The sequence below is a fragment of the Cnephaeus nilssonii genome (assembly GCF_951640355.1).
Source record: "Cnephaeus nilssonii genome assembly, chromosome: 8".
Lineage (NCBI taxonomy): Eukaryota > Metazoa > Chordata > Mammalia > Chiroptera > Vespertilionidae > Cnephaeus > Cnephaeus nilssonii.
Window position 1 is genome coordinate 98,403,961 of NC_137079.1, and position 18,953 is coordinate 98,422,913.

The 18,953-nt window shown below is 32.7% G+C and overlaps 1 protein-coding gene across 5 annotated transcripts in view; it reads left to right on the forward strand.

Moving 5' to 3' along the window:
• Window positions 1–18,953, forward strand: part of NBEA (neurobeachin) — an 873,840-nt gene that overhangs the window by 425,292 nt on the left and 429,595 nt on the right. For all 5 annotated transcript variants that reach the window (XM_079778900.1, XM_079778901.1, XM_079778902.1 and 2 more), the window contains one exon: window positions 12,662–12,723. In XM_079778900.1, the coding sequence (XP_079635026.1) occupies window positions 12,662–12,723 (62 nt within the window). The remainder of the gene's footprint in view (window positions 1–12,661; window positions 12,724–18,953) is intronic.

Sequence of the window (18,953 nt, forward strand, 5' to 3'; positions counted from 1 at the left end):
TTCAATCCAGAACTTCTTTGACTTAAAAACTAGATCAAGATTAAAGAATTATGTAATACTAATAAAAATGCTTAGGTCTGAGAAGTCAGGGTAAACCCAAATATTAAATGTTTAGAAGGAAGTATAAGAGCTAACTGGTCTATTACTACCATCCAGATAATTAGTAGTATCCACGTTCCATTGTGTTTTCACAATCTTTTTTTGCATTATCTGGGTAGGTCCAATTTATTTATTTTTAATTTATTCATTGATTAAGGTATTACATATGTGTCCTTATCCTCCCATTACCCCCCCCCCACCACCCTCCATTGTGTTTCAAACACCACTCTAACTGAAGAGAATACGTGTGGCACATGTTTTTCTGGCCCATGATCTCTGCTGTCCAGACATGTTGTTCCTTGTCTCTAGTTTCAGAGACTGAGGTCAGGTCCAGGGCATGTCACCCTTAATCATCAGTTTCCAGTCTGTCTTTCTCAGGTATCAAAACACAATTTTCTACATTACAGATGCTCCTTGATTAGGCAGAGTTGCAACAATCTAGGTGGGCTCCATCACAGAGAAATAAGCCCTTTCTACAGTGACTCTTTCCCCAGGCACCTTCTCATTAGCCAATAAGCATCTTTGGTTTCCTGTAATTATTTCCTGGCCCTCCCTTCCTCCTCATACCATCCTCATATTTTCCCTCTGTATGGACTTAATTTCATATGTCCTTCTGAAATTGTAGTACTTCCATAAACAGCTAGTTCTAGCCCCATTATTGCAAAGTACACTGGGATAGTGAGTTCATTTTTAATTTCTCTACTATACAATAATGCACACCAAGATTGTGTTTTTTCAGACTGCTGAGATTTTGAATGACTGATATCATTTTTTTATTTCAACTATTCTTAATCTAATAGGTTATCTGACTTGATACCTTTGTGCACTTTTTCCAAAGGATTAAGCTTTTCTCCCTTTAGTTATTTTTCTGTGTAGCTTCTTTGTTTTCACAGCTTTATTTTGTATATATGTTGCCCCTCCATGTAGAATCAGTGCTTTTAATCTGCACTTGTTTGGTATCCAGCTAAGAGAATTTACTGGGTTGTATATAAAATGAAGTCTATTGTACACAATATAATCCATGGAAACTGCAGTTTGGACTCATGGTACTGAGTCTGGCTGTTACAGGATTATTTTCTTCTCCATGTGGCAATGAGACCTGTTCACATGACATGCATGTTATCATCCACGCTTAAAATGTTGCTGTCAATATACTCATAGGGTTGTTCTAATTATGCTAAATCCAATCAATGATTAAGATTATTATTTTGACTTTAAAATTAATTAATTGAAAAGATACATGTAATTTCAACAACTGTATATTGCAACATTTAAACTAGAAAATATTTGCACATTAAGTGTTTTTTTTTTGTTTTTACATTTGTTTTGATAGAGAAAACGTGGGGCTGTCTGAAGTAGTTGTTTATATCAAGTTAGACAGATTCTGTTTTACAAATTGAATAATGCCATTTGTGATCGTTGAACTTGGATTGATCTCTAACTCATTTTTCCCAAGTAATTAATAACTGATCATTACTTCAAGGTAAATATTTCCTGTTGTTACTTCTCAATTCCACCATTTTCTTGTATTTACAATGGAATTTCTTTAATAACATTGTTTATCTTGCTTACCAAGTCAACATCCTATAACAGTTCTGAGATTACACTTGGTCTCATCACATTAAAATGATCATTTTATCTGCCTGTATTCTCCATTAGAATAGGACATGGGGCATATCTATTTCATAATTGTGTATGCCATATAGTAAGTATGCAGTACTGTTTTTAGAACTGAATCATTGAATGTCTTTCATTCCTCTTCACTTTTTGACAAACATTTTTTAGGGCCATTTATTTCATTCCATTTTTTTAGATTTCCCAGTTCATACTATTTCAAAAGATAACTGTTACTATTTGTAATAGATCTATTTTTGCAAGAAGGAATAGAAGAAATAAAAGCACCATTGCTTTTAATTTATAAGTAGGTTTAATATTTTATGCTTGAAATGTGTTTTTTTATTTCAAAACAATTCACATGACTTATTTACTGTATCATTATTAGATCATATTCTGGTATCTAACCATAAAATTTAACTCCAAAATATCACTCTCAATGCAGGTAGGTTTGAGTTGGATATAGAATGTAGGCTAAATAATCTTGTTAATGCAGTGACCTTTACTTTCATGTTCATATAAGCTATAGCATGTATTCTCAACAAATTCTTGTATAAAATAATATGTTTATAATAATTCCTTTGATTTATGAGAATATCTTCAATGTTATAAAATTTAAGGAACTTTCAAGTTTCAAGGACCTCCTATTTCCTTTCTAAGAATGAATAAATCTGGACTAATTACTCATCTCTATTTAATACTTTACCTTAAATGGAGAATTCAGTAAAGAAAATTCAGCTTGGGTCCAATTGAACAATTTTTTTTAATCGCAGATAAGGAACTTTGTGAAGGTCTAATATGTATTTTTCACAGTACTTCAACAACTTCTGTGTATAATTATTGGATAAAGTTAATGCACTCTTGAAGATAACTGGGGTTCACCTGTTTGACCTCTATTTGAACCAACCTAAATCTGAAACTTTTATGCTGTGTGCCTTTATCACAATTATAAAATAATTTTATTTTACCAATTATGTTATAGTTTTTTTTTATCTTTGACTTCATGAGTGCATGATCAAGAAAAATAATACATAGTACTTATATTTTGCATTTTATTTAAGTATTAAAGGGAAATGAGCCAATGATTTCCTGAATCCAAAAAATAAAGAACTTAAAGGTATATATTACTACCAAAGCAACTTTAAATTTATTTTAATTTGAGGAATTAAAGATATTAAATGTATTTATTTTAGAATACAAATGGAAGCCAGAATTTGGCTTGTTTGGAGCTATAACTATACAAGTGGTACATTTTTATTTATTTATTTATTTTCTATGTTCTAATTGATTTCAGAGAAGAAAGGAGCGGGAGAAGGAAAGAGAGGTAGAGATAGAAACATCAATGATGAGAGAGAATCATGGATTGTCTGCTTCCTGCACGCCCCCTACTGGGGACCAAGCCTGCTACTCAGGCATGTGCCCTGACCAGCAATCGAACCATAACCTCCTGATTCATGGGTCGACACTCAATCACTGAGCCACAACAACAGGGCCAAATTATACATTTATACATACAGTGTTTAAAAAGTGAATCCTATATTTTATAGAATATAAGTTATTTTTAATATAAAGGCATTAGTGTACCATTTTCACTCAACTGTAACTATTAATGTAATTTAATTGTATGACTATTTATCTGAGTATGTTTTTACTTTTTTGATTATTAGTATTTTTTGAAGTGAAATACATGGCTAAAACAAATATATTATTCTCAATAAGAATAGACCGGAGTCTTTCATGGATTATGTCAAAATTTGAACCGACATAGTTTAGTAGTTATAGAATTTGATTGAGTCTCTTTGGAATTTCAAGAAGCATACTGAGAGCAAAAGAAAGTTGGTGCAGAGGAGTGATATAGGAGTTGGTTCAAAAATAAAATTTAACCCAAAGACAATTGAGGGATCCATATGATTTATGATAGTGAAAATGTCTCTTATTTACCTGATTTCACCCTTATTCATTTTTGTTGTGATTAAATCAGAAGCGAAGAAAAGGGCAAGATACTCATTTCTGTAGTGGAAACTTGAGACTAATACTATGAACAAGAGTATTTAATAAAAACCTCAGAAATGATTGTTTTATTTTGAGGCATAGAGTTTTATTGTAATTTTTTTCAGTGTAATACCACTAACTTTTTCATTAATATATTATCTTTGTAACTAGACTGTTAGCTACTTGAAATCAAATACTGTCATCTCTCAGGCTTACTTATAGTTCCTTACATAAGCTATTTAAATGAACATGTCTCAAGAGTCAGCCAACTCAAAACTTCAATAATCCTAAGTGATTTGGAAATTGTAATCTATTTTTTAGTATGTGTAAATGAAAAATGGTATTTCAATGGAATGTGCAAACAGAAGTTAAAGTCACAGAGTGACATGAAAAAAGTGACATTGGACTCAAGAATTTGCCTGAATATTTCCCTTGACATGATGTTTTTGATGGACGTGCACAAACTTGGTTTCTAAAGCATGTAACAAAGGAGCAGCAGTGTTTCACACGTAATAGGTATCAATGCCGTGAGACTATCTCTTCAGTCCATCTCATATTAAGTCATATCACCAGTAAATATCTGTGTAGGAACTATCACTATAGCTTCAATTTTATTTTATTTATTTATTTATTTTTGGTAATCTGTCAATCTGTGAAAATTTCAGCTGAGGAATTTCAGCTCTACCACAACACCAAAAAAATGTTAGCAGAAGCAAAACTATAAAAAAGAAAAAAATATCCAAGTCAATAAGATTCCTAGGCTGTATCAACACAATGATTGAAAAGAGAAACAATTTCAGTAAATTGGTCAAAATGATTATTGGGGTATTGCATAACTGCAGTTTCAGTTAATTCTATTTCTGAGCTATTTAAATGTCCTAAGTTTACACTTTAAAAGCATTTAGCCAAACATTTACATACAGAAATAGATTTTTATTTCTTTTAAAATATATGGAATTTCCATCAGGAAAATTACAATATCAAATAACTTTGAAATTGTAATGAATATTAGTGATATTAATTTCTTTATTAATCTTTCAAAATATTTCAGACAAGGGAGTATTACTAATTTCTGACTTTTAAAAATCTGAGACACATTTATTTTAATAAATGCCTGAAATGCCTTCTTCAAAACCTTAGGGCCAGTTGTACCTGTAATTCAGATATTTGGGGATTTAAGACAGGTAATGAGTACCTATATGTATATTTCATAACATCTTCAGGGGGTCTGGGATAGCTTGTTAATCAAACACAGTGATCTGTTTCCAGTAATACATAGAGATATTCACACTCAGTGGAATAAAGGTTTTAATAGCATCACATTAGGTGAAATTTTGCTGATAATTGGGTTTGCAATAACAAAAAAGCTTTTTTCAGGGCTTTTTGGGTTTTGGAATATAAAATATCATAGATATAAATCTAAAATAATTTCCCCTCCAGTTTTAAAAATCTATATACGTATGTGTATGTGTGCATTTGTATGTGTTTTCTCTCTTACACACATACACACCCACACACGTGTACACACATGCCTTGGAATGAGTCAGTAGTTTTATTGGAAGACAGCGAAGCTCTTATGATGATGCATTGTCTATGATTGCTTTGGCCCTACAATAGCAGGGTTGAAGAGCTTATGACAGAGACTACGGCCACCCAAAGCTAAAGTATTTTATCTGTCTGTGACTTTACAGAAAATGTTTGCTGACTCGATATATATGATATATCCAGAGACTTTAGTTTTGTGCCTATTCTAAAAAACAGTAAAATTTCCATAAAATTGCCATAACTTAGTTTTTAGTGAAATAAAGTAAATCAATGAATGAATGAATTTACTGTCTTTATGGGATTTTGAGTCTATTTTTTCATTTTAATTTAGAATCTAAATATAAAAGTAAACTATAATGGTTAATTATGCTTAAAAAGGCTTTTCTTAGTAACTGAAGATAATGTTATTTTAGATATTTTAGTTGCTTTAAGGTAATATTGCTACTGTTTGCATTTGTAATGCAGTTTTAAATTAAAGTAAAATCTCTAAAAGAACATAAGGCCACTCTTAAAACGTTGAGTCGAAAGAATAGTTAATTATACTACATATCTTAAATTTTAGCAATAATAAAAATTGTAGCCATTGTTATTTTAAATGATGTTTAATATTGTGGAGTTTTTTTTGGGGGGGGAGGACTGGTTTTTTGGTTTTAAATTAGAAAGCCAAATTAATTACTGGGTTTGCTAATTTTAAGTTTTAAGTTCAGATGTCCTAAAAAATAATACTGAAACTAAGTTTTTATAGACAGGAGCATATCACAATGATGAAATAGGAAAGTAAATTGCACGTTCCAAATTTGAAAAGTAAAAGAATATTAAAAAACAAGAAATTGCTAGTATGCTTATAGAGATGTGTAAATATTGCAGAAGTCTTAAAAGATATACACTTTATAGTTTTGCATTATATCTTAGAATGCTTCATAACACAATGTAAATAATACATAGAACAGAGAATTTCAAACCAATTATCAGCTACACTTCACTGAGACTAAAGCAAATGAAGCATAGTGAGCACGCAAAATTCCTTCCAATGTCTATGGTTCTTTTCATTATTTATTACTAAAATGAAACTATTTCAGTGCCATTAGTCTCTGCTGATTTGGAGATTTAAAAAATTAAATCATTAGGAATTTATTTAAAAACTTAATAGTCCAGGAAAGACTTGATTTTTAAAATTCAAATGATCAGACTTGTCATGTCTGTTTGATGGAAAATAAAGCAATGTATTTTACTATGAAGAGAAATAGAAAAACTAGATCTTAAAACTGTACTGGTACAATAAGTATTTTTAATATACTAGTGGGACTCTTAAAAAATGTTACAATTATATTTTTTCAATACGGTGTTATCTATGTGACTTATTTATATCTGGTTTGTCAGAGATAACAAAAGAATAAATCATCATATGTAAGAAGGCGGACGGCAGGACAGCAGTGAGGAAGAGAGTGTGAGTGAGTGGGAGCGAAAGGGGAGTGTGTAGATGTGTGTGTGTGTGTGTGTGTGTGTGTGCTGGGTGTGTGTGTGAGTGTGTGTGTGAGTGTGTGTGTGTATGTGTGTGTGAGTGTGTGTGTGTGTGTGAGAGTGTGTGAGTGTGAGTGTGTGTGTGTGTGTGAGAGTGTGTGTGTGTGAGTGTGTGTGTGTGTGAGAGAGTGTGTGTGTGAGAGAGAGTGTGTGTGTGTGTGTGAGAGTGTGTGTGTGTGAGTGTGAGTGTGTGTGTGTGAGTGTGTGTGTGTGTGTGTGTGACAGTTAGATCTTGCAGAACTTTCAGGGGCTGGTAGACCGGGCTGTCTTAGGAAGAGAGCCCCTGCTACCACTGCAAGCACTTGTGGGGCGGCCTGCGCTGCCATAGAAACCACACCATCTTGAATAGATTCAAAAACCAAGTTACATTCACACAATGGAATACTACGCTGCTGTAAAAAAAGAAGGAACTCTTACCATTTGCAACAGCATGGATGGACATGGAGAGCATTATGCTAAGTGAAATAAAAGCCAGTTGGAGAAAGATAAATATCACATAATCTCACTCATATGTGAAATATAATGAACAACATAAACTGATGAACAAAAATAGATTCAGAGACAGAGAAGCATTGAATAGACAATTAAACTTCAGAGGAAGGCAGAGGAGGAGGGTAAGAGATTAGCCAAAGGACTTGTTGTATACATGCATATAAGCATAACCAATGGACACAGTCAGTAGAGAGGTGAGGGCATGTGCTGGGAGCTGGGGTGGCCAGAGAGATGTCACAATGCGGGAAAAAGGAGACATATGTAATACTTTAAACAATAAAGAATTTTTAAAAAGAATAAATCGTAATCTCAAAATTAAGTTTTTGCCTATCTATATTTCTGATTTTGATCATATTTAAACTCAGCACTTTCTTTCTGCCAAACTGCTCCTCCATTTGTTTCCTTATCTCAGTTGAAGGTATCATCACTCACACTTCGATTGCTCCTTTACTCTACTACCCTTTAACCTCATATTCTGTCAAAAATATTTTATTGTCTCAAGGTAAAATGTGTTTCAAATCTGGATTGCCACTACCTTCAGCTCAAGCCTTCATTATCTTAACTTGACTTTGCAGTTCAGGTTTCTTTCTATATCACTGAGAGAAAGAGATCTTTCCAAAATGGACTAGATTCTATCTACCCCCTGCTTGAAATCTTCACTGGTTTTCTGTTGCCAATAGGAAAAAATATGCCAATTATGGCTCTGCTTCTGTCTAGCTCTCTGCCTTCATTTAAGCTCACTCTCTTTCACATCTGCACTCCCCAACATAACATTCCAACTTGATTTTACTAGTTATTTCATGTTTCTTTATACCTCTAACATTTTTCTTTCACTTCAGTTGCCTTTCCTTTTTTTCCTTCTTTTATTCAGAAAAGCTCAGCATCATCCAATTCAAATGTCACATTCCTTATAAATTCCCCATAGTTGCTCTTGGCTCTTACTGTTCTTCTAACACTTTGTGTACCTCCTAGGATTGTATATAAAGATTTTGTTCATATAATCTGCCCACTTTCCTCACTTCTTTTTATACTTAGTACTTGGCATGGTTTCTATCCCAATAGACATGTTCAATAAATGATTTCTTAATCACTTGGGCTCTTCTTAAAAAAAACAAACAAACTTATTTTTCCTCAAAAATCTTATATTTTTAATCTATCAACTACAGTGTTGCTCTTTGAATGATGGTTTCTAGATTTATTCATTTAATTGGTTCTTATTGAGAATGCACTCAGAGCACCACCCTAGTCATGGATGTCTACTAGTCTCCTCTCTTGGAAGAGGGCCTTGGCTAAAGATAACTGTGCTACTTAAGAGATGAATTCCACCTATGAATATGATTCCTTGCTGTTGCTGTAATGCTTAAAGCCTTTCACCTCCTACCTTGAGAAACATCCTGCTAGAGATGGACTTTCTCTACACCATTTTAAAGCTCTTTTATTGATCCTCTACTTCTACGGGTACATAAAGTCAACCTACAGATTGACTGAAAAGGGTCTGACAACTTTGTATTAAACGATGGTCACTGTACCTTTCAATGTTCTTTGTATCAAAGAAAGATAGCTGTGTTCCAAGGTCAAAGTTTAACTTTACACTCATTTTACAACTTAAGTGTTTGGTTTTTTGTTTGTTTGTTTTAATGGTGAGAGAGTGTAGTTCTGAAAATTAAAGTGACTTCTTAACCCTAGTAAAGGTGAGCCCAAAAGAACTGCCAGTGTTTTGGATAACCATTTATTCAGCTCTGCCCATTTTTTGTTTGTTGCTTGGATCTGCACCACCTTAAATTTGTCTACCTAACTAATCATCTCAAGTACATGTATGTTAGCCACTCAGCCAACCTTGTCCTTCAACAAAGTAGTTCATAATATACTCAAAAGCTCATACTACCCAGTTTGTCTCACTATATATGAAATATCTCCAATATATATAGGCCTTCTTCTCTTACATGTTTATTGTCTACACTCCAGGTATTCACTTTATACTGGTAACTTGGTACAGTATACAGTATTGAATTAGTAGTTCTAATCAGAATATTTGTGCTGGTGAATGTATATTTGCTGATGAAAATGTTCTATTAATTGGCCAATATTTCTAGATTTTGCTGTATAAACACATATGTACAACTCCTTTGGGGACATTTTTTAATTGAAGGCAGCAAAAGTCATCATGGAATAGTAATGCCATAACTGAACCATGAGACCATTTCCCCATTTTATAACTTGCTCTCACAAGTCTTCCTCTTAACTTTCACAAACATTTATAATTTTATTTATTTCGATCTTGATCTGTCTTTGAATTGTGGGCTAGCCCTCCAGTCCCACTTTCAAATGCCCCTAAACTCTAAGTCATCCACCTCCCAAGGAATAAACCCTTTCAAAAAAAATTTTTTTTTTTGCTCCCTGCTCCTTCTGTACTTCTTGCTTATGGTAGTGCTTGTTGTCCCCATGTCTGACCAATATATGCTATTTTTTTCCAAGAAAACTGTCAAAATCATCCAAGTTGAAATTAAGCATTATGACCTTTCTTAGTCACACATTTCCATCCTATTACCGTCAACTAATTTATGTAACTACAGCAAACATGATATGAACTCCCAAGTTAGATGAATTCAAGTCCCAGTTCCACAACTTACTGAGTGAAAAACCTTGGGCTAGTAACTGAGTCTTTTCATTTTTTATGTATCACATGAGTTAACAATAATTAAATTCAGAGTTGTTAAGAGAATTGAATGAGATAGTGCATATAGAAGTGATTGTAAATAATAAGGCTCAATGTAAATGTTGGGTAATCTAGAGATTGGATTAATGTATGGAACACAGGGGAGGTGTAGATGATGTCTTGTTCATTACTGTCAATTCCTGAGTGCAAACACTATACTTTGCACAGATGAGGAAATATCAAAGAAGTGAATTTGATTATGAAATCCTGCCAGAACCAAAAAAGGAAAAACTCAACCTGTTTAAGACACACACTTATAAGATATATGCTTTATCCATTTATAGCAGGAGTTATTTATAGCATCTTTAGGAAATTAGGCTATTTGAGCTTATGACTAAAGTTATACAAAAACATTTTTATAATTACATCTTAAATTTTTAAATATGGCTGTGTTTTTTATTTAACTACACAAGGATGGAGTGTTATCAGACTGCTTTATTATCAATATCACTAAAAAAATTGGAGTTTACCTGTTTGTTTTAATAATACTTTCATTAACACTTAGAAATAGTTGCAACCAAAGTGATTATATAATTTTTGAAGGTTGGTAAGTCTTCCAAAATTGCCTCTACTGTGTTCTCATTGTCAAGGTTAGTGTTTTGTTTTTCTTTTGAAGAGAATCCATTAATTCATATTGTTTAAAACTAATTAGACAACATATTAGTTTAGTAAAGGTGTGTCTGTGGAGTTGGAATCACAGTGGCCTTTTTCAAAATACTGAGAGTACTATTTATAATCTGCAATTTTTCTATCCATTTGTTGTCATTTTCTTGGAACAAAGTATTGATTGAGCATTTGTTTATATTTTTCTTATGATAGTACTTGTAAAAATTATGATTTTTTTTGTTACATGGAGGTTTTATTTTGACTGTTCATTTAAAACATTAGTCTGTGAGAAATGAATGTAACTGCATGTTTTTCCTAATTTTTACTTCAAGTTGTTATGTATTTAAAAACTCTTAATGCACATAATATATGGTGAGTGATTCTTTAGATAGCCACCTCAAATAGCCTTGTAGTCTTATCATCCTTTATATAGCCTTACAGTTTAAATCTAAATTCATATGGAGTACATACCTTAATTATGATCATCTTGGAATGCATAGTCCTTTGGCCTTTTACTTAGTTTTTCTGTGTCAGAATTTCAAATAGTTGAGGAGCCAACAGATAATAAATGTCCCATTTAGCTTCTTTCTGCCTCTCTAGCTCCCGAGCATGAGAATTGCTGATCAGTTATACCAATTGTCTCTTAAATGAGCTTCTCACATCTGCTTCTTATTTCATTAGTTAACTGTCTGTCCAAAGATCTGATAAGATGGAATACTAGTGCCTTTTTACAGCTTGTTCTATCTGTACAATAAGGGTAGGGTCATTAGCAGAGTGGGCACAAAAGGGTACTTATCATGCCCTTCAACAAATATACATGCTAGTGTCTAGAAAGCAGTTGAAACTGTTTATTGAAATCACCTTAAGAAGACAAAAATTACTGGTTTTGCTTCAAGTCTCCATTTAGCGACCACTAATGTAAGACGATGGCATTTCTTACTGTAAAAAGCTTTTAATGATTACATTTGTCCTCATATAAAAAGAAAAAATATATAACAAGTTAATTTAAAAAAAACAGTAACAAACTTTTAAAAGTATAATGTGAGTTAGCAAACATCATTATTAGTATACTCTCATCCAGAGTTTATTACTTCTTGGTTAATCTTCCTCTATGTTGACACTTCTAAAAAGTACCAATCGTGATCTGCTTTGTTACATGTTATAGCAGTTATAATTATTATTGGGAAAAGTATGGGTGATTACTTAATGTTTATAGGAATAATATTTTCTTGCCTATAGAATGAGAATAAAAATAGTATATAACAGAGTTTAAATGAAAATTAAATGAGACTATGCACCTAAGGCACTTACCACATAGTGCCCAGCACATAGTAAGTGATCAATGAATAGTAGCCATTATTTCGTAAATATTTAATTCTTTTTCCCCCTGATATCTGTTCAGAGACTTTGGAAGCAGAACACTGGAAGATGTTATAAGTGTTGTGTAATATGCTAATTGTGTGAAATTCTATTTTCAATATATTTAAAATCATTTAACAACTGACAACCAATGCAAAATTACCTATTTGCAAATTATTTTAATTTTTCCTTTTGGAAGAAAATTTAGGTAGATCTTCAATGATTATTGTTCTGTGCTTCAGGAAAGAATCACATAACTGTCATTGTAATGAAAGTAGGTCTAACTACCTCATCAATTTTGATAACTATTCCCACCTTATTTAAATATAAGAAATGCCTTGGCCAAATAAGTAACCCAAACATGAAGTCAATTTTTAGTATTTTTCACATCGTGAATACCTGAATATTTAAAAATTAATGCTATAAAACATGTCAATGGTAAAGGCGAGATAAATGGTGAAGGAAGGAGACTTGAATTTGGGTGGTAAACACACAATACAGTATACAAATGATGTATTGTAGAATTGTATACCTGAAACCTAAGTAATTTTATTAACCAATGTCACCCTAATAAATTCAATAAAGTGTATATTAGTGAATGTGTCCATTTATGTTATTTTAGGAGTTCTAAAGTTAAAACTATATCATTAACTAACTTGGAATGATAATATGTCCACCATTGTAATTTCATTTTGTTTTAACCCTTCTTTATTATAGGCCTTGTTTGTATGAAGTCCAGTACTTCTGTGGTTGAGCTTGTTATGCTGCTTTGTTCTCAGGTACGAAATCTCATTCACTTGATTTTTTTTGTATGTCTCTAACAGTAGAATGATTATGCATATATATGTATATGTTTATATATTTTAAATTTTCACCTATCATTCCATAGATGAATAAAGTAATTTATATTGAGATATACTTATATGTAGATGATCTTACCACATAAATATTGATTTAGTCTCCCTCCCCCTTCTTCTACTCTCTGTAGCTTTCTTATTCGTTCCCACCCTTCCTATCCTGCTATTGTTCCCTATCTTTTTATCTCTGTAAATATATACAAAATTTGTTATTTATCTTTTTATACCCCATCTTTTAAAGATGATACAATAGAATTTATCATTTTAATTTTTATTATTAATTACACGATTTCTTCTGTTAGATTAGAGATAATGAGAATTAAGTTGTTTTTTTAATGCAATAGCCAAAGTGTAAATACAGCTCATCAGTGGGTGGTTGTCTTTGATATGATACCTTTCTGTTCTCTTTTTTTAAGTGGAATTTGTATACTTCAGTGTAAATTCTACAAATCTACTTATCCTTTTCTTTAGTAATCAGAATTAAAAATAGAATAGTAATGGTTGGATATTGTTTCTTCCTAGCAATTATAATAAAATTAGGCATATATATCTTACATTTTTCTGATAACTAAATTGGGTACCTAATGGTCTTTCTTCTCACCGGCTCTTTCAAGTATGTTTGTGATGCTGATTTTTATTTAAGTATAAATATTTTGTAATATGAGAATGAAAAAAGAGGTTACTTATGTTTTGTAATAAGTATTATTACATTTATTCCTAGTTTCCTCAACAGAAAGAAAAATACATTTAAACAGTTTGTAGTTACTGACCTGAGGTTTGCCTAAAAACTAACTCGCAAATAAAAAAACAATATGGCTTCAGTAGATCCTGTAAAACATCAGCAAAAATAAACCAAAAACTTACCGATTGATTTCCAGTCTTCAGGTTTACTTTCTTCAAGAATATGTTCATAGGGAAATCATTAGGTCCATTTCCCCCTTTTCAGCCAGCAAGAATTTTAATAAGACATTAAAGAAAACAGCATTCCCAGCAGGAGTTCATCTTCAAGGCGTTTGAAAATTGTTACCTAATACCCAAGTCCTGAGTTCGAGAGACATTCTGAGAGATCTATCTGGACCTTTTAGGATCTTAATGATGCACATTAAGAAAATGCTTTTATGAAAAAAATAGCTTTAAATTCCTTTTTCCTTAGCTCTGGTTTTCACTGCAGTTCAGAGAAATAAAGAGGAGTGTAGCATTAGGGTCTGGTGTCTTTGATGGCCTCATCATCTAATCATAGGTTTAACATTACTCATTTGCTGGCTCCAGGAATTCCTGCCATTAAAGGCCCTAGAGATGAAACTTTGCCTCAGATATTGATTGAAAGGAAGAGTGAGAAATTCAAGCTCTCTATGCTGTGCACTTTCTTTCAGTGTTTCAGCAAAGCAATTATAAGCATGTCTCTCAGTTTGATTTCTAAGTTGATTTTAAAAATAATTCAAAGTGCATTTAAATATTTCAAGTGGTTAATTGATTAGATATACCTCATGGAAGTGACTTAGAAATGTATGTTTGTTGTTTTTTTAAAAAGCTCCAACTGTATTATTTTCTCTTAAGCTGAAAGATTGCTTTTCACAAAATATTTTTAAAGAAGCAGATGAGTAATTTCTCTTTTTACAGTTCAGGTGGGAGGAGTTAATATTCTGCTTTGAAATTATCTTATAAAACCATCAACCATCGTTGTAGGTCATTAATTGTTCCATGGATGTATATAAAACCTTGGTTTTAAGGACACAAGAAAATGGATATCTTAAAAGTTTCTAAAAATAATCTATCATTGTTCTTTACTAGTCAAATTCACCATGATTTATATTCTAGTTTCACCCATTAGCAGGGCATCCCATAGCAGTAGCAGACTTCTGATGAAGAGAATAAATATAGTTAATGCTACTGAGGGAGATTGCTTGGCATAGCACTCTCCAAAGCTGGGTTCTCTTCTGCAGGCCTAATGCATCTCTTGGACAATGGAGCTGATCCCTGTAGAATTAGCACAGTTCTGTAGGCTGTGTTTGTGGCAAGGCAGAAAGCAATCCTAAGAAATCTTTAAGCTGCAGAGTTCTGAGTTGTACTTACATTTTATTTTACAATCGCCTGTTTTAAGTATTGATATTTCCATGTTATTATGATGAGCAGTTATTACTACTAATAAAATAATTAAAAATATGAATGAATTATATATATATATATATATATATATATATATATATATATATATATATATGGAATTATAGCTAAGATGTTACCTACATTGTGATTTAATTTAATTCTTGGTTAAAATAAGCTTTTAATGCTAATGGAATATTCCAGTATATTTATTTGCTTAAAATGTGCTTTACTTTTTTCCAAATTTATAAACCACTGAAGAATAAAACTTTGTTGAGAATGGGTAGCTAAGGGTTGAAAAAGGAAAGGAAAATGTAACATTTCTTGCAGCCCTTATTTGTCTTTTATTTGCTACAACACATTAAATGCTTTTATTTTTTGTGCTTTTCATTTGGGAAATTTTATGTTAACTACTATGATTATTAAGGATATTAGTTTTCTTTCCTTCTTATCTGAGCTCCTGATTAAACTTACTATTACCAGTGGTTTCCATGCAAAATATGGTCTGAATTTACATGAGATCACATTACAAGTGTCTGAAGGTACTTGCCAAGAATAATTCAGTTCATGTGGATAGCCTTTTCAGCTCCAAAGAACATGCCATCCAGTTTACCCCCCGCCACCAGTGGAATTTTTGGTCTCTGTAGAAAACATACTTTATATTTTAAGAAGCTATTAGCATTAGCATTATATTGCATTTATTTTTCCAGAAATACCCAAAACATTTTTTACTGTGTTTTGGATAATATTAATAATTGACTATTCTTATTCTCTTTTAATTTATATTAAAATTGCACTTAGCATCTTTTGAAAAATGATTTTCTGTCATTTGTAAAATAAACAAGTAAAAAAATTAAAATAGATGTTATCTTGAAAAAAATCATTGTTTAATAATTTAAATATGACGTTTTCTACAGAGTTCTTCAGTATATCACTGGTCTAATGCTGTCTTCTCTAAACTTGTTTTAAGTTTTTAAAATCAGGATTATCCTATATGTGTACCTTATTTTATATTGTGTTCTGATTGTATTGTGTTCTTTGATGAATAGCAGATTTAGTTTTCAAGTAAACTTTTCTAGGTACTGTAATAGTTTCTAATTATTTCCAGACTTTTTAAGGAAGTCTCCATCAGTGGTACTCCAAGAAAAATGGAGTGATGTTATCCCATAGGATTTCTTTAAGTTTTCATAAGTAAAGCTTAGCAGATGTCATTAGCATTTTTCTGTGCCTTATCTGTCAATAGAAAATGTTTTATAAGTTGAGAAACTTTTATGTAAAAAATAATGTCTCTCAGTATTTAAGTACTTGCTGACTTGAAGCACTGATTAAGCAAATGTAAGCTTAATAAATTATTTTTAGTCTCATTAAAAACCCAAACATGGATAAGTGACATAAAGCAGAAGTCAGCCTTGCTAGGATCTGTGTATGAAGTTATTAACATGAATTATTTTGTGGTTTTGTTTGCCTTTCTTCTTTTCTAAATACTTTATATACTTAAAAAAGGATTTTAGTGACTTCACGGATGTGATGAAGGCCATAACCCAGCACTTAAAAACGAACCACAACTGAAGAGCACTCTTCCTTTTTCAAATGATTTGGCCTTTGAACATTTAAATTTTTCATTTTTCTTCAATATGATACAGTTTAGTCAGATGGTATGAAGCAGAAAGTCATACTTTTCATCTAATTATAATAAATCTAACATTGAAGTACAAAGACACAGATAAGATGAATATGATGGTCTACTAAGGACTATTCACTCATGAGTACTCAGTATTGAAAAGATTTTGGGGGTATATAATAAGATTATGAGTGTAAGAAAATTAGGAATGGACTAGATTATTTTTTAAAGCATCTTTGGAAGTAAATCCTATTTATCATGAAGTTATATCACGTTTAATTATGTAATTATTTTGTGACTTTTTATAGCATTATGATGGTTACTAAAGATTTATTAATATATTCTTCTATTTCTTAATGAGTCTAGTGTTCATCTACAAAGTTGCCCATTATGTAGCTCAATTTAAAATCAATAAAGAAAAAAACTGTGGCATGGTATATTAAATTGAATATAATTAAATTCTATATATGTATGGTTTCAAACAATGATGCTGTAAACCAAGAATAAGATTTTGTGGAAGGTTTTACTGAGATAGTCTAAAGAGAGACCCCTTAAAGCTAATAGGCATTCTATCAACACTAGTAGGGAAGGAGGTTCAGTCTTAGGAAATAGTCTGAACAAAGGTCTGGAGACAAGTGAACCTGTATGTGCTCAGACCAGTGACCAGAATCATTGGAGGCACATCAGAAATTAAGTAACCAGATTATATTTATTTGGGCTTGTTTGGTTATGTGGGGAATTACCCATTTCCAGGGTATGCATGAAACAATACTTTCCTTGAGGGTATCTATACTAATAATAGAGTAATATGCTAATTAGACCGTATAGACCAGACGTCTCCCGATGTCCTTCTGGACAAAGCCACGATGGTGGTGCCGAGGCAGAGGTGGTTAGGGGCAATCAGGTTGGCAGGGGAGAGCTGTTAGGGGCAATCAAGCTGGCAGGGGAGAGTGGTTAGGGGCGATCAGGCCCACAGGAAGAGGCGGTTAGGGGCATCAGGCAGGCAGGCAAAGGTGGTTAGGGGCGATCAGGCAGGCAGGCAGAGGCAATTAGGGGCGATCAGGCAGGCAGGCAGAGGGGTTAGGGGCCATCAGGCAGGCAGGCAGGTGAGCAGTTAGGAGCCAGCAGTCCTGGATTGCAGGAGGGATGTCCGACTGCTGGTTTAAGCATCCCGATTGGAGAGGATGCAGGCCGGGCTGAGGGACCCCACCCCCATCCTGTGCACGAATTTTGTGCACCAGGCCTCTAGTTTTTAGTATAAAATATTGTAGTGTATTAGTAGGACAGAATTGAAGTTAATAAGAAATTTCTAACTTGTGAATAGTATTGAGTGTTTTGTGGGTTTTGCCTTCATAGTCATGCCTCTATTTTTAGAAGGAATGAAGATAAAGTTTCATTCCTGAATATCTAACAAGTTCCTGCCTTTTTCTCTGGAAGATGCCTGACCCCAACTCTCATCTGTGGTATAATATCATATCAAAGTTAAAGGAACACAATGGGCACTTAAAATTTTGGAGTTGCAATGATTGTATCATCTCTATTGCCATAAAGTTTGTAACATCCCAAAGTATAAATAAAAGTTAAGCTGAAGATTGAAAATGTGGTGATGAATAAATATCATTTTCAACTTGGGTCATAATAATGATTTTAAATTATTAGGTACTAGAGGCCTGGTGCACGAAATTCATGCATGGGTAGGGTTCCTACGCCTGGCCAACATTCAGGGCCCATCTGTTGGGTGACTGGTGGGCGATGTGGGGAGGGGGGTCGCCCTGCTGGCACGTGCCTTGGCTGTCCTGGGGCATGCAGGCTGGGGCAGATCCTGCATTGAGCGTCTGCCCTCTGGTGGTCAGTGCATGTCATAGCGACCAGTCATTTCCCCATTTGGTCAATTTGCATATTAGGCTTTTATTATATAGGATTATCCAAGAAAATATAGACATTTTGGAGGGAAAAAAGAGGTTATAAGATTAAATAATCAGAAAAATTCTATTTATTATATCTTGGGGAGAATGCCTACTGAACAAATCTAATAGGAGGGTAGACTCAGCTATTTATTAGCTACAGCATCCCTCTATGAAAATTTAATCAAAGATGTAAAAAGCATAAAATTCAAATTATTATTTATCATTTACATGAGGTCTTCTATTGTTGATTTCTTTTACTTCAACTGGAGAAGTTAGGAGGTATAATAAATTTTGTGTCAGTCACTTTTATGTTATAAAATATTTTTCTAAGCAACCTATAATGTATGTGATCTAACACTTTCATTCTGGTATATTAATGAGGTCATATTCAACCCAAAGTATAAACAAAGAAGGAAAATGATGGATGAACAGTAGTTCTGAGTTCATCTGTGTGACAAGGGTTAAATATAAAAATGAGAAATGACAGTCCTATTCTAATGTCTGAATTCTCATAATTCTAC